Source organism: Chrysochloris asiatica, unplaced genomic scaffold, assembly GCF_000296735.1.
Source record: "Chrysochloris asiatica unplaced genomic scaffold, ChrAsi1.0 scaffold00004, whole genome shotgun sequence".
NCBI classification, from domain to species: domain Eukaryota; kingdom Metazoa; phylum Chordata; class Mammalia; order Afrosoricida; family Chrysochloridae; genus Chrysochloris; species Chrysochloris asiatica.
In genome coordinates, this window is record NW_006408522.1 from 34097113 (window position 1) to 34109700 (window position 12588).

The window sequence follows — 12588 nt, forward strand, 5'->3', positions numbered from 1 at the left end:
TAAGGAATTCAATTTTGATAAATGTGCATTGATTGTATAAAGGCAATACAAAAATTTAAGGGTGATTGCTTATGATCTGTAATGTGTTTCTTTTATGATTTAGTTTCTCATAGTTTAGGAATACTGATGTTGCCTCACTTTTAATAAAACAATGTTACAATGATATTCATCCTGTTATTTAACTTCAAAAAAACACATCATCTTGATGAATATATGAAAGCTTAACTTTTAATATTACAGTGAAAGCTATGCAAAGCAGAATTCCATGGGACTCCTTGATTTTTCCCTGTCTTGCAAGGGTGCAATCACCACTTTCTATTGTTCTGTTTAGTGGGAAATAATGTGTCCAGGTCAGCAGTTTGAAACTACCAGCTGTTCCGTGGGAGAAAGATGAGGCTTTCTGCTCCCGTAAAGATTTACAGCCTTGGAAACCCTGTACAGGGTCGCTATGAGTCGGAACGGACTCCACGGCACATAACAACAACAACGTGTCCATGTAAACAATGCACACAGTATAACACATAGAATGCTTAAGAAATTAACACATGAGAGGGCCTTGTGGTTTACCAAAGTCCTTATCAGCATGGTGTTTGTGTAAGTATAAGGTATTTGAGGTTTCATGGTGTTTGTGTTAAATATCAGGTATTTGAGGTTTCCTTATCTGACAGGTTTCCACCTTATACAGGTCCTGATTTTACAGGTTTTATTGCATTGTCCCCCTCTGATCTATGATATATATCTCTGGTTGGTTTGTGCTGTGTTTTATGCTTAATAGACAATACACATATCTGTTCATGAAAAATAAAATAAAGTGGGGGACTTTATTTTGCATCACACTTTGAGAATTGCTCTAAGTCAACTGAGAAATATTCTAAACCTACAATTTTAGACACCAAAGGTGATGACAGATTATTTTTCTCACTATCAACTTAGATTGTTGTTGTTAACTGCCATCGAGTCAGTTCTGACTCATCATGACCCTGTATAGGGCTTCCAAGGAGCAGCTAGTGAGTTGGAAGCACCAATGTTGTGGTTCAAACTGGCCTTATGACACAGAGCTTATCCTGTAGCGTCATACTAGGACTTCCTCAACTTAGACTGTTGTTGCAAAATGTCGTTGAGGGTTTCCGAGGAGCAGCTGATGGGTTTGAACAGCTTACCTTGTGGTTTGCAGTTCAGTGCTGATCCTTTTAATCTGGAAAAGGGTGATTGTTGTTTACCATCTAAGCTATTTCTTGGTTTCTCCTAGGCTGTAATCTTTTCAGGAGTAGATCACAGTCCCCTCCCGCTGAGTTGCTGGTGAACCACTGATCTTTTGATTAGTGGCCAGAGCATTTAACCACTGCAGTACCTAAACTCCTTGAAAAACACATACGTAGGCGGTAAAATATCTTCTTTGTCCGTATGTGGACATTAGGTTATAATAGAGGAACACTGGTGAGGAGCTGTGGGCTAACGCATTGGACCACAATGTCAGCGGTTCAAACTCACCAGCCACTCTTCAGAAACCTTACACAGGGTCACTATGAATAAGAACACCACTAACAACAATGCTTAAGCACTTGGCTATAACTGAAGAGCTGGCAGTAGGAACTCACCCAACTGCTTCATGGAAGAAAGACCTGACCATCCTCTACAACCAAGAAAATATGGGGTTGCTATATGTCGGGATCAACTTGACAGCATCCAATAACTGGTTGTAATAATGAGAATCATGTAATAATGAAGAAGATGACAAAAATCTTCAATTTCGCAGAAAATCAAATAAAGAAAACTAAGAGAAAAAAATTCAGTTGACCAAAAATAGTGGAGGCAACCTGGTGACATAGTGAAACACCTACCCAAGTAGAGTTGAGTTTACTTACCCTCTTTCAAACTTGGTCAATGCTGACCGTGAGCCTAGGTCTCTTCACAAATAAAATGAGTGTAACAATAATTTGTCTGTGGAGAAGAACCTATCAACTTTCGGAACTCTTCGTGCCAAGTGTCAACCTCCATAGACCTGAGACAAGCAAACAAGTAAGAAACTGAAAAGCATCGAAGACTTGTTCTTGCCAGCTCAGATCTGCCCGGAAGCTGATGCCACCTGGCCGGAGGTGGGGCGCTGGCGACCAGAAGGGCCCTCCCCCTAGGGCCCCCACCCGCCCTGTGCCGAGTTTGCTCCACCGACTCCAGGGAGACACCCTCTCCTTGCAGCGTCCTTCTGGGCGGACTCCGTCATCAATAAATCATTAAGAACTGCCTCTTCATTGGCTAATGCTTCCACCCGCGCTGGCAGAGGACCAATGAAGAAGAACCTGAGAGAATGCTTCTAAATAGAGAACGCGCGCCCGTGATGTAGAGGCTGGTGATTGGCTGCGGTGGCGCAAGGCGGGGCCGTGCTCAGGCAGCGGGGAGCTAGGCTGGGACAACTCAGTGTGAACAGGGGTGGGTGGGGTACGTGCGTGCGTGTTCTGAGCGCGGGGTCGGCTTGGAAGCTAGCGGGCGCCTAGCGAAGACGTGAGGGTGGCAGGATGTTCAGCTGGATGGGGCGGCAGGCGGGCGGGCGCGAGCGCTTGGGCGGCGCGGACGCGGTACAGACGGTGACGGGCGGTCTCCGCTCGCTCTACCTGCGCAAGGTGCTGCCGCTGGAGGAGGCGTACCGCTTCCACGAGTTCCACTCGCCCGCGCTTGAAGACGCCGACTTCGACAACAAGCCCATGATCCTGCTGGTGGGCCAGTACAGCACGGGCAAGACTACCTTCATCAGGTAACCGCCCCGCCCAGGTCCCTGACCCCAGCACCGGGAGCCGTACTCCCCACGTGCGTGTGTTGTCACCAGGACGCCCTCTTCGGCTTCATGGTGCCGCCTCACCGCAGCTTCTCATCCCAGCATCTATCTGGTGACCTCAGGTTCCCCCTCCGAGCCCAGGCGCCCGCAGCCCCGCCCCGGGAGCGCCGCCTGCGTAGCTGCTGGCTCACCCCAAGCAGGCCAGAGGATACCCGGGGCCGGTTCCCCGCAGGCTCCCAGCTCTCCTTCCTGCTGTCGGAAAGACGCTCTGTCTACTTTATCCTGTCGTCCTAGCCCCATCCTGGGAGAGGAAGCGAGACTGCTGTAACGTCTTTAGATGAAGGAATGGGGCCTGTGATTGAAAATGGGACAGAGGTGCGGGGCATTAGAATGGGCTCTAGGGTCATAGTTGGAGAGAGGAACACCTAACAGAATGACTGGCGTATGACTATTAAACAGTGAATGAATGGTAACAGAGGATATTATCTATACCCCTGTCCTTTGACGTTCTTGCTGTCACCCCCACCACTGTTCCAAGGAAGGCAATAGACTGGGGGGGCCTTCATTCTGGTCTTGCATTGCGTCGCATTTACTTGGCCATAGGAAGTTAGCTGTACCAGCAACCCATTAGGGCGCCCTGTGGAACTAAAGGGGAGTGTCCTATTACTTGTCCTTAGTTTCCATTTCCTAGGTGGGTCGTTTCCTCCTTGCTCACCCTTGATAACTGAAAATTTTTGTCATGCTTGCCGTGTTTCCAAAAGCAAACAATTGGCCATGAGTGGCCTGGTAGTTCACCCAAAGTGGCTTTTGATAGGAAATAATTTACATTGAAACTGAATGCTTTTTGAAACAGCTATATTATTCCTAAAGCCAGCCACTCTATTAAGATTTGCTTTCTTTTGTAAGGAAACTTGTTTTCTTGGTTAAACTCTGTGTCAATTGAAGCAAAGCTACTAACCATTTCGGGCTTTGGACGTTGTTAACAATCTCTTCATGGTTGTTGATGTTCAACAGGTGTTTGAGAAAGCTACATCTATATTTGGATACATGCCATTTCTGTTAAGTAGTGACCTCTTTTTCTCCACTCCAGTGACCTAAATAGCATCTACAAATAGAGGAGTAGTCGTCTCTATGTTAAACTCAGACCTTCTAATACACTATGAATGAATTGAGTAAAGCAAAGACACTATGTATTAAAAATATTGTCCTAGACAATAAATGGAATGTAAAGGAAGAGAAGACTGAAGAAAATAATTATTTTAATTGCTTTATTTGATTCTTATTAATAAGCTGGAAATGGTGTTAAATATGCCACCCCAGTGAACAGCCAACACTTTGAAAGATGACAAACAGATGGTAAATTTAAGGTCAGTAATAACCAGTTTTTAAGTACTTGGAGTATTAAAGTATTATGACCAAGTGGTACAAAATTAGGTATGAATTTAAAAAAGACAAAGAGCATAGCATTATTATAATGATAATATCTCAGACATTAGTGGTGGTGTGTGGGGAGTACCCAAGGCGGTTTCTCCTGTTTGTTGTTGCACTAGAACCTTACTGTGCATGCATGTAATTAGGGAGCCCCTGCTTGATGTGGTACCAACCTGCAGATAATACATCCCCCTCTCAGCTCCCATAGCCTGAGTAATAAGCAAGTCTGAGGAAAGAGAACACAACTCACAGGAACAGGAATCCATTGTTTCATTTGCTTTCTTACTATTTCAATATTTCTTTTGTCATTCTTCTCTATTGAATTATTTGGGGGAGTTTTATGAACTAGCTAAGCATAGTTTTAAGAAAGGTTCTGAGATTTTATCCTTAGCAACTCCATCCAAATGAACCACTTCTCAGTAGGTAACACCAGAGCCATGTGCAACCCCGAGTGAGGGAGAAGTCGCTCTCAGGAAGCGCCTTGTCCTTGATGACATCCCTGGCCTGAGTGCCTTGTTGTTAATGTAGGGGGCGCTAAGTGAACCAGTAAGGTAAGAAGAAAATCAGGTTGGACAAGAAGCTCGATTTAGGCCACAGGAGACCTGAGTTTGGTTTCAAAGTAGAAGTAGAGGAAGAGATGAGTTCCTGGAAGGAAATCCAGGAGGTGTCTCCCCCTCCCACCTCCCCCCAAAAAAGTCAGACATCTTAGAGAGTCCTGGAGCATAAGGGTTGGTTCTGAGTACTAATCATTCTGGTTCCTGCCTCATCCATGGCTCTTTGATCTGTGGGTCAGAGGCCCATGTGACACTGTAGCATGTACACTGGACTGCTCATCACAAGGTGGATGGTTGAAACCCACCAGTTGCTCCTCAGAAACCCTATACAGTGTCGCTGAGTTGGAACTGACTCAACAACACTTAATAACAAAAACAACAAGTGACTGAGCACTAGAAGCTCATTGTTGGATATGGAGTACACTTATCTAAATGTCATAGATTCTTAACCACTTGGCTTCCTGCCATGTGCCAAGAGGTCACTGATAACACAGAATCGACTCAACCAACGGCACTTAACAACAATATGGATGGAAACCTCATCGTCAAGCCACTCAGCAAAGCCTTTGGTGTCCATTCCACAGCTTTAACGAAACCTTACTTTTAGCCTCCTTTTGTTCCATCACTGGGAAGAATTAAGCTGATTTTAGGAGCCATACTATGGCACTGCGGGATAATGCACTGTACCACAAGGTCAGTTTGAACCGCAAGGTCGGTGGTTCAAACCCTGTACAGGGTCACTTTGAGTTGGAACCAACTCGATGGCACTTAACAAGAACAACTAACATTTGGAAGGAGCGGTGATTATGGTAGGGGGTTACAAGTTGGGCTGCTAAGTATAAGGTTAGCAGTTTGAATCTACCATCCCCTCCACGCAAGAAAAATGAGGCTTTCTGCTCCCATAAAGATTTACGACCTCAGAAATCCTATACAGGGTCATTGTGAATCAAAACGAACTTCATGGCACATCACCACCACCACTCACATATGGTGGAGTCCTGGTGTGGTGCTGTGAGATAAGCTCTGGACTGCTAACCACTTTATCCTGCAAAGTGGCTGTTGGACTCTTAGTAGCCCAGTGCTTAACTCACTATACCACTAAGGCGGCTTCCCATATGTTAGTGGTGCTTGTGTTGGTTGTGTGCTGTTGAGTTGGTTCCAACTCATAGTAACCCTGTATAGGGTTTCCTGGGCTAGTTCAAACTCACCAGTGGCTTCTTGGAAACCCTATGCAGGGATGCTATGAGTCAGAACTGACTCAACAGCACTTAACAACTAATACACAGCAAGGAGTCCTGATGGTGTAGTGGGTTACATGTTGGGCTGCTAACTGCAAGGTCAGCAGTTCAAATCCACCAGCAGCTCCAAGAGAGAAAGATGAGACATTCTGCTCCTGTAAAGATTTACAGCCTCAGAAATATATAGAAGTGTGTGCCTTGTGCCAAGGTAAAGGTCTCTTAGATGGGGTGGATAAGGAACCTGGATAGACACACCTGCATGGAAGATCATCAGGGACTCAAGTACAAGGAAGAGCATGAATAGAGAGAGGGTGTTGGTGAACTCTTTTCTGACCCATATCATAAAAGTGGCCCAAAAGGAGATTTCAGATATGATAAAGATATTTGTCAAAGTCTTTCGGGTAAAAGCTGAACATTTGATAACCCTGTTTCTCACAGTTTTGTTTCTTAGAAGACAGAGGATGCAGTGAGAGGAATGATTATTCTATCTCACCAGCAAGGAGCTGTTAGTCAGATGTCCGAGTTTTCTAGTGCTGCTATAATACAAATACCACAAGTGGGTAGCTTTACTGAAAAGAAATTTGTTTTCCCAGTTCTGGAACCTAAAAGGCCAAATCAGGGTCTCGGCCATGTCAGTTCCTTCTTTGTTGGTAGCCCTGGGTGTTCTTGGTTCCTTGATGATCATCATATGTGTGTATCTCTGTGTCTCATCTGCTTTTTTGATAAATAAGAAGTGATTAGATTTAGAACTTAACCCACTTGGGTTTGATCTAATTAAAAAAAAAAAAAAAAAAAAAAACCTCTTATCTATTTCCAAACAGGATTACATCCCCAAGTATAGGGCTTAATATTCCAACTCTTATTTGGGGGGAACACAAATTAAAAATATTCCATCCTTTGACCCCCAAAATATATGTTCTTGCCAATTGTAAAACATATTCATTCATCCTATCACATCATCCTCAAAGTCTTAACCCATTCTAACACTAATTCTAAGGTTTAAAATCTCATCTTCTGTATGGTCTAAATCAAGTATGGTAAGACTGTGTGTGTTCCATCCTGGAGCAAAATTCCTTTCCATTTTTGAACCTGTGAAATCTATGATATACTTGCTTCCAAAGTACAATGATGGAACAGACACAAGGTTGACATTTCCATTCCAAATTGGAGGGAAAATAGGAATCATGGGTACCAAACCAGTCCAAAATCCCACATGGAAAATTTCACTGGGCCCATGTTCTTGGCCTGATGAAACAGCAGTTCCCAACCCCTCAACGTTGTATAGTGGCCCCATTTTCTTGCCTCACTGACATGGCAACCTTACCCCCTCAACTTTGGGCTACTGGACCCATTCTCTTGGCCCATCTAAATGGCAGCCTCACCCTCCAGAATTGACCCAACTCTTGGAAACTTAGGAAGTGGGAGGCCTACTACCTCCAGTGCTCCTTCGGACAGTCCTGAGATAGTGCCTTCCTTTTCTTGAAGGATAGCAGGTGCTGGGAAGCAAGTGGTTTCATTGGCCCAGTTCCTGCCTGTAAAGTTCAGAAGGTTGGAAGCTTTCCTTCAATTGGCCCTGTCTCTGTCCCTTTCATTCTAAGCTGATAGGATTTCTGCTATGGAGGTTGATTAGCTCCTTTAGTCATAGGCCTAATCTCTTTAACAAAAAACTGTGTAGCCACACTCTTAGTGTGTTTGAAAGTATATTTCAGGACATACTTTCGTAGTTTGTACAACAGAATGTTCCAAATCTTTAAGTTCTGGTTTTCATTTTGCACAGTTCATCTCTAAATCACCTTTAGATTTAAAGATGAATTCCTTCCACATTCTGCTATAAGCAACAAGAAGAAAGCATACAGCATCTTCAAGATTTTGCTTAGAAATTTCCTCAGCCAAATGTCCAAGTTCATCACTTACAAAGTCAACTTTCCACAAAACATTAGAAAATAAATCAGGCAAATTATTTCTCACCTTATAAAAAATAATCACCTTTCCTCTAGTATCTGTGAACATGTTCATCATTTCCTCTTACTAGTAGTACATTTAATGTCTACAATTCTAGCAAGTGTCTGTTTATGGAAATTGAACTTTCCCTATAACTCTCCATTCTTTCTGAGCCCTTGCCAGAATTGCCTTTAATTTTCATAATTTTATCAACGATCTCTTTAAGGAAGTCTAGGTTCTTACTATCAAGCTCAGTCAATTTCTCCAGACTCTTATCTATTACTCAATTCCAAGCCACTTCTACATTTGAGATATTTGTTAAAGTAGCACCCCACTTCCTGGTACCAAATTCTGCCATAGTTTCCTATTGTTGCTGTAAGACAAATACTACAAGTGAGTGGCTTTAAAGAATAGAAATTTGAAATCTGTTTTCTCAAGTCTGGGAGCTAGAAATCTCACCTGCGCCGATTCCTTCCTTGTTAGTAGACCTGGGGGTCCTTTACTGATTAGTTCCTTGGTGGTCCTCACATGGCATCTGTCTTCTCTTGTGTGTACATATCATTGTGTCTAACCTGTCCTTTTTACAACTCCAAAATGATTAGATTTAGAACCTATCCCACTTTGAAATGATCTACTATAACACAGAAAATCCTGCTTACAAACAGGATTACATCTACTGGTATAGAGGTTAGTATTCTGACGTATATGTTTGTTGCTGTTGTTAAGTGCCATCGAGTCAGTTCCAACCCATAGAAACCCTGTATAGGATTTCCTAGGAGTGGCTGGTGAGCTTGAACCGCTGACCTGATAGTTCAAACCAACTTTTGGGGCAATAGAAATTAATCTATAATACCAGAAAAAGATGCACTGGGGAAAAGTAACCATGATGACTTAGACACTGTAGCAGCCAAGGAAGGGCACATGCTGAGCTTGACCAGGCTTACATTCCAAACTTAAGGAAAACAGATTTCAGAGATTTGCTCAGAAAATCCCTTGCTATGAAAGTGGACATTTCCACTTAGAGGAATGTGAGGCTCACCTAATATCAACTCAAACTACATGATTGCATCTTCTGACTTTTAAGAGTGCTGCTTCCTTCTATACCTCATTAGAACACTTATTCTAATAAGGGGAGAAAAGGAAATCACTCAAGAAATCTTACAGAGTTTAAAAGGGCAGAGTCCAGGGAATGTAGGTCAGAAAGAAAGAAAATGCATTTAGATGGGAAAGAAAAAAGTAAAAGTAACTCTACTCACAGGTTATATAATGTTATATATAGAAATCCTAAAGGATCAAAAAAAATTTAGCAAGTTCATCAAAATTACATAACTCAGTTGTATTTCTATACCTTAGCAATTACAATGCAAAAATGAAATTAAGGATAACAGTTCTATTTACAATAGCATTGGAAAGAGTAAAATACCTGGGAATAAGTTTAATAAAAGAAGTGTAAGACTTATACATTGAAAACTATAAACCATTGATCTAAAAGATGTCTGTGCTCAGTAACCAGAACCCTTAATATTGTTAAAATAACAATGCTCCTCAAAGTAATCAACATATTCATACAATTCCTATCAAAATCCCAACTTGCTTTACTTGCAAAAATTGACAAGCTGACCGTTGGCAATGCAAACGACTCAGAATCACCACAACAATCTTGAAAAAGAACAAAATAGGAGAACTCACACTTCCTGATTTCAACTCTTACTCCAAAGATATAGCAATGAAGATAGTGTGATCTTGGCATAGGACAGCCATGTATCCCAATGGAGTAGAATTGAGAGTACATAAATAAATGCATGCATTTATGGTCAATTGGTTTTTGACAAGGGTGCCAAGATAGTTCAGTGGGGGAAAGAATAGCCTCCTTAACAAATGGCACTTAGACAACTGGATAGCCACGTGTGAAAGACATAGGAGAAACTGCTAATGGAGGTGATGGAATGTTCTGACATTAGATCGTGGTCCTGGTTGCACAACTTTGTGACTATACTAAAGCCCACTGATTTATACACTTTAAAAGAGTGAATTTTATAACACGCATATGAGTCATATCTCTCTTTAAACTACTATAAAACAATCCAGTTTATAACTCATTTAATTTCCACAGTTCTACAGTTAGTACTAGTCAAGTTATTTCTGCACTTATATGCAGTACTTTAAAATAAAAATTGATGCCAGAAAGGAAAAAAACAAAAAGTGGAAGTAAGCTGAAAGAACACAAAGGCAAAAGGAATTAAAAAGTAAACATAGAGAAAAAGGAAGTAGGTAGGGGCTGGAGCCAAGATGGCTGACTAGGCAGGTAAACTGCACAGACCTTCTACAGCAAAGACCCGAGAGATCAAGTGAAACCAATTTGGATGACAGTACTAGAGTCCAGAGCTTCACCCAAACAGCAATAGAATGAAATCAAAACAAAAGGAAGTACAATAGCTACCACATGATCCCTATGTGTTTTTCCCGCCCATGTATCGTCAGTGTATTGTTGTTGTTAAGTGCCGTGGAGTCAGATCCGACCCATAGCGACCCTATACAGGGCTTCTGAAGAGCGACTGGTGAGCTTGAACCACTGTCCTTGCAGTTCAGGTGGCTTTGCAGTCTGGCGCATTAACCCACAGTGCCACGCCAGGACTCCTAAACAATGTTTAGTCTTCATAGCACTCTAAGTAAAATCAAAATAAGATGTATGTTTTCTTACAAAACGATAATGCCTTTGTGCTTTAAAACATCAAATAGTATTTTAATATGGGAAAAAGGGACAAGAGGTCTACATGCAAGGATATGGACTATTTGATGACTCAGGAAGCTTGAGTGAGGGTGCTGAGTGGGCAAAAATGCCTCCAACAATTTTTTTTTAAAAAGCTTTTTATGTGTGATTAAAACAAGAAAAATTATCAGGAAGTGATAGACCCACTGCCTGAGGCTCTTGCTATAATATTAACAGAAAGCATAATTACTCAACTATTATTTTGCTTCCTCTTTTTAGTAAAGGGAGATCGTAAAGGAAGCCTAGGCATGTTTAAGGGGCAGTTAAGGGAATGAGGATCAGGCAGTGTTTCGTACTGCTGTGCATAATGTCGCTATGAGTCAGCACTGATTCGATGGCACCTAACAACAACAAGAGACTGAGGAGCTCTCCACGGGCCTGGCACAAGGGAGGTTCTCAGTAAATGTCTGGATGGGAAGTAGATAAACAGAAAGAATTTGAAGTTGTGCTTAGAGAACAGTTTGGTAATTTTTAAGAAATTATGAAGAGTATTAAAAATATCAGAAACCTAGAAGCAGAAATAAGCCTTTAGACTCAGTTATTAAAGAGAAGGGCAGTGAAGGCACTCACTGCGAGATAGCCGGTTCACAGTGTCACGTTCTGTCAAACTCAACTGATATTTGCTTTTTAAAAATCCCATTGGGGATAACTAGAGCCCTGAAAGACAAGACAGGAATATAGTGCCATTTACAGTAGCCACCAAAAAAATGAAATTTGTTGTTGTTAAGTGCCGTCGAGTCGGTTCCGACCCATAGCGACCCTGTGTAGGGTTTCCTAAGAGTGGCAGGTGAGCTTGAACCACCGACCTTGCAGTTCAAACCAACTTTGCAGTCCAGCACACTAACCCACAGCACCACACCAGGATTCCAAAAGATTAAATGCTTAGTGCTAAATCTAACCAGAGAAACAAAAGACTTATACAAAGAAAATTATGGAACACTACTAAAAGAAACCAAAAGAGACCTGTGTAAATGGAATAATATACTGTGCACATGGATAGGAAAACTTAAGTTGTAAAAATGCCAGTACTACCCAAAGCCATCTACAGCTATATTGCATTCCAATCCAGATTCCAGCATCATTCTTTGAAGAGATGGAAAAACTAATCACTAACTTTATATGGAAAGGAAAGAGACCTCAGATAAGCAAAGCATGACTGAAAAAGAAGAAGAAATTAGGAGGCCTCTCACTTCCCAATCTCAAACCACAGCTACAGTAGTCAAAACAGCTTTGTACTGTTTGTGGTACAAAAGACACATTAAATGGGGAAAAGATACTCTCTGTGACAAATGATACTGGCAAAACTGGATATATCACATCCTTTTAAAAAAAATGAACTCAAGATCGATGAAAGACCTAAATATAGAACCTAGAATTATAAAGCTCATCAATGAAAACACAGGACAAACTTAAGGGCAGTGACACTAGAGGTGCTGGGTGGGATGGGGGCACATAGGAGAGAGACCCTCCCATTCAGGAATAGAGGTTGCTTAATAAGGCCTCTCTGAGGATGTGACCTAAAAGCTGAGCCCTGAGGAATAAACCAGAACTAACTTGGGCAGTGAGGGGAGGGAAGTGTCAAGGATGAGGCCCAGATTTCTTGGGTAATAGGGTGAGTAGTAGAGCTATTCATTGAGGTGGAATCACAAGAGGAAGAAGAGAAGCATAATAAAGTAGGAATCTGGGAAAATTGGAAGCTGTCAAAAATGAAATGGAACGCATAAACATCAATATCTTAGGCATTAGTGAGCTGAAATGGACTGGTAATGGCCATTTTGAATCTGACAACCACATGGTTTATATGCCGGAAATGACAAATTGAAGAGGAATGGTGTTGCATTCATTGTCAAAAAGAACATATCCAGATCAGTCATGAGGTACAAT

General features: G+C 42.0%; 1 protein-coding gene across 1 annotated transcript in view; it reads left to right on the top strand.

The window, feature by feature from the left end:
• The first annotated feature begins 2510 nt into the window (after window positions 1–2510).
• Window positions 2511–12588, top strand: part of EHD4 (EH-domain containing 4) — a 100616-nt gene continuing 90538 nt past the window's right edge. The window contains exon 1 of the mRNA XM_006831743.1: window positions 2511–2749. Within this exon, the coding sequence (XP_006831806.1) occupies window positions 2514–2749 (236 nt within the window). The 5' untranslated portion in view covers window positions 2511–2513. The remainder of the gene's footprint in view (window positions 2750–12588) is intronic.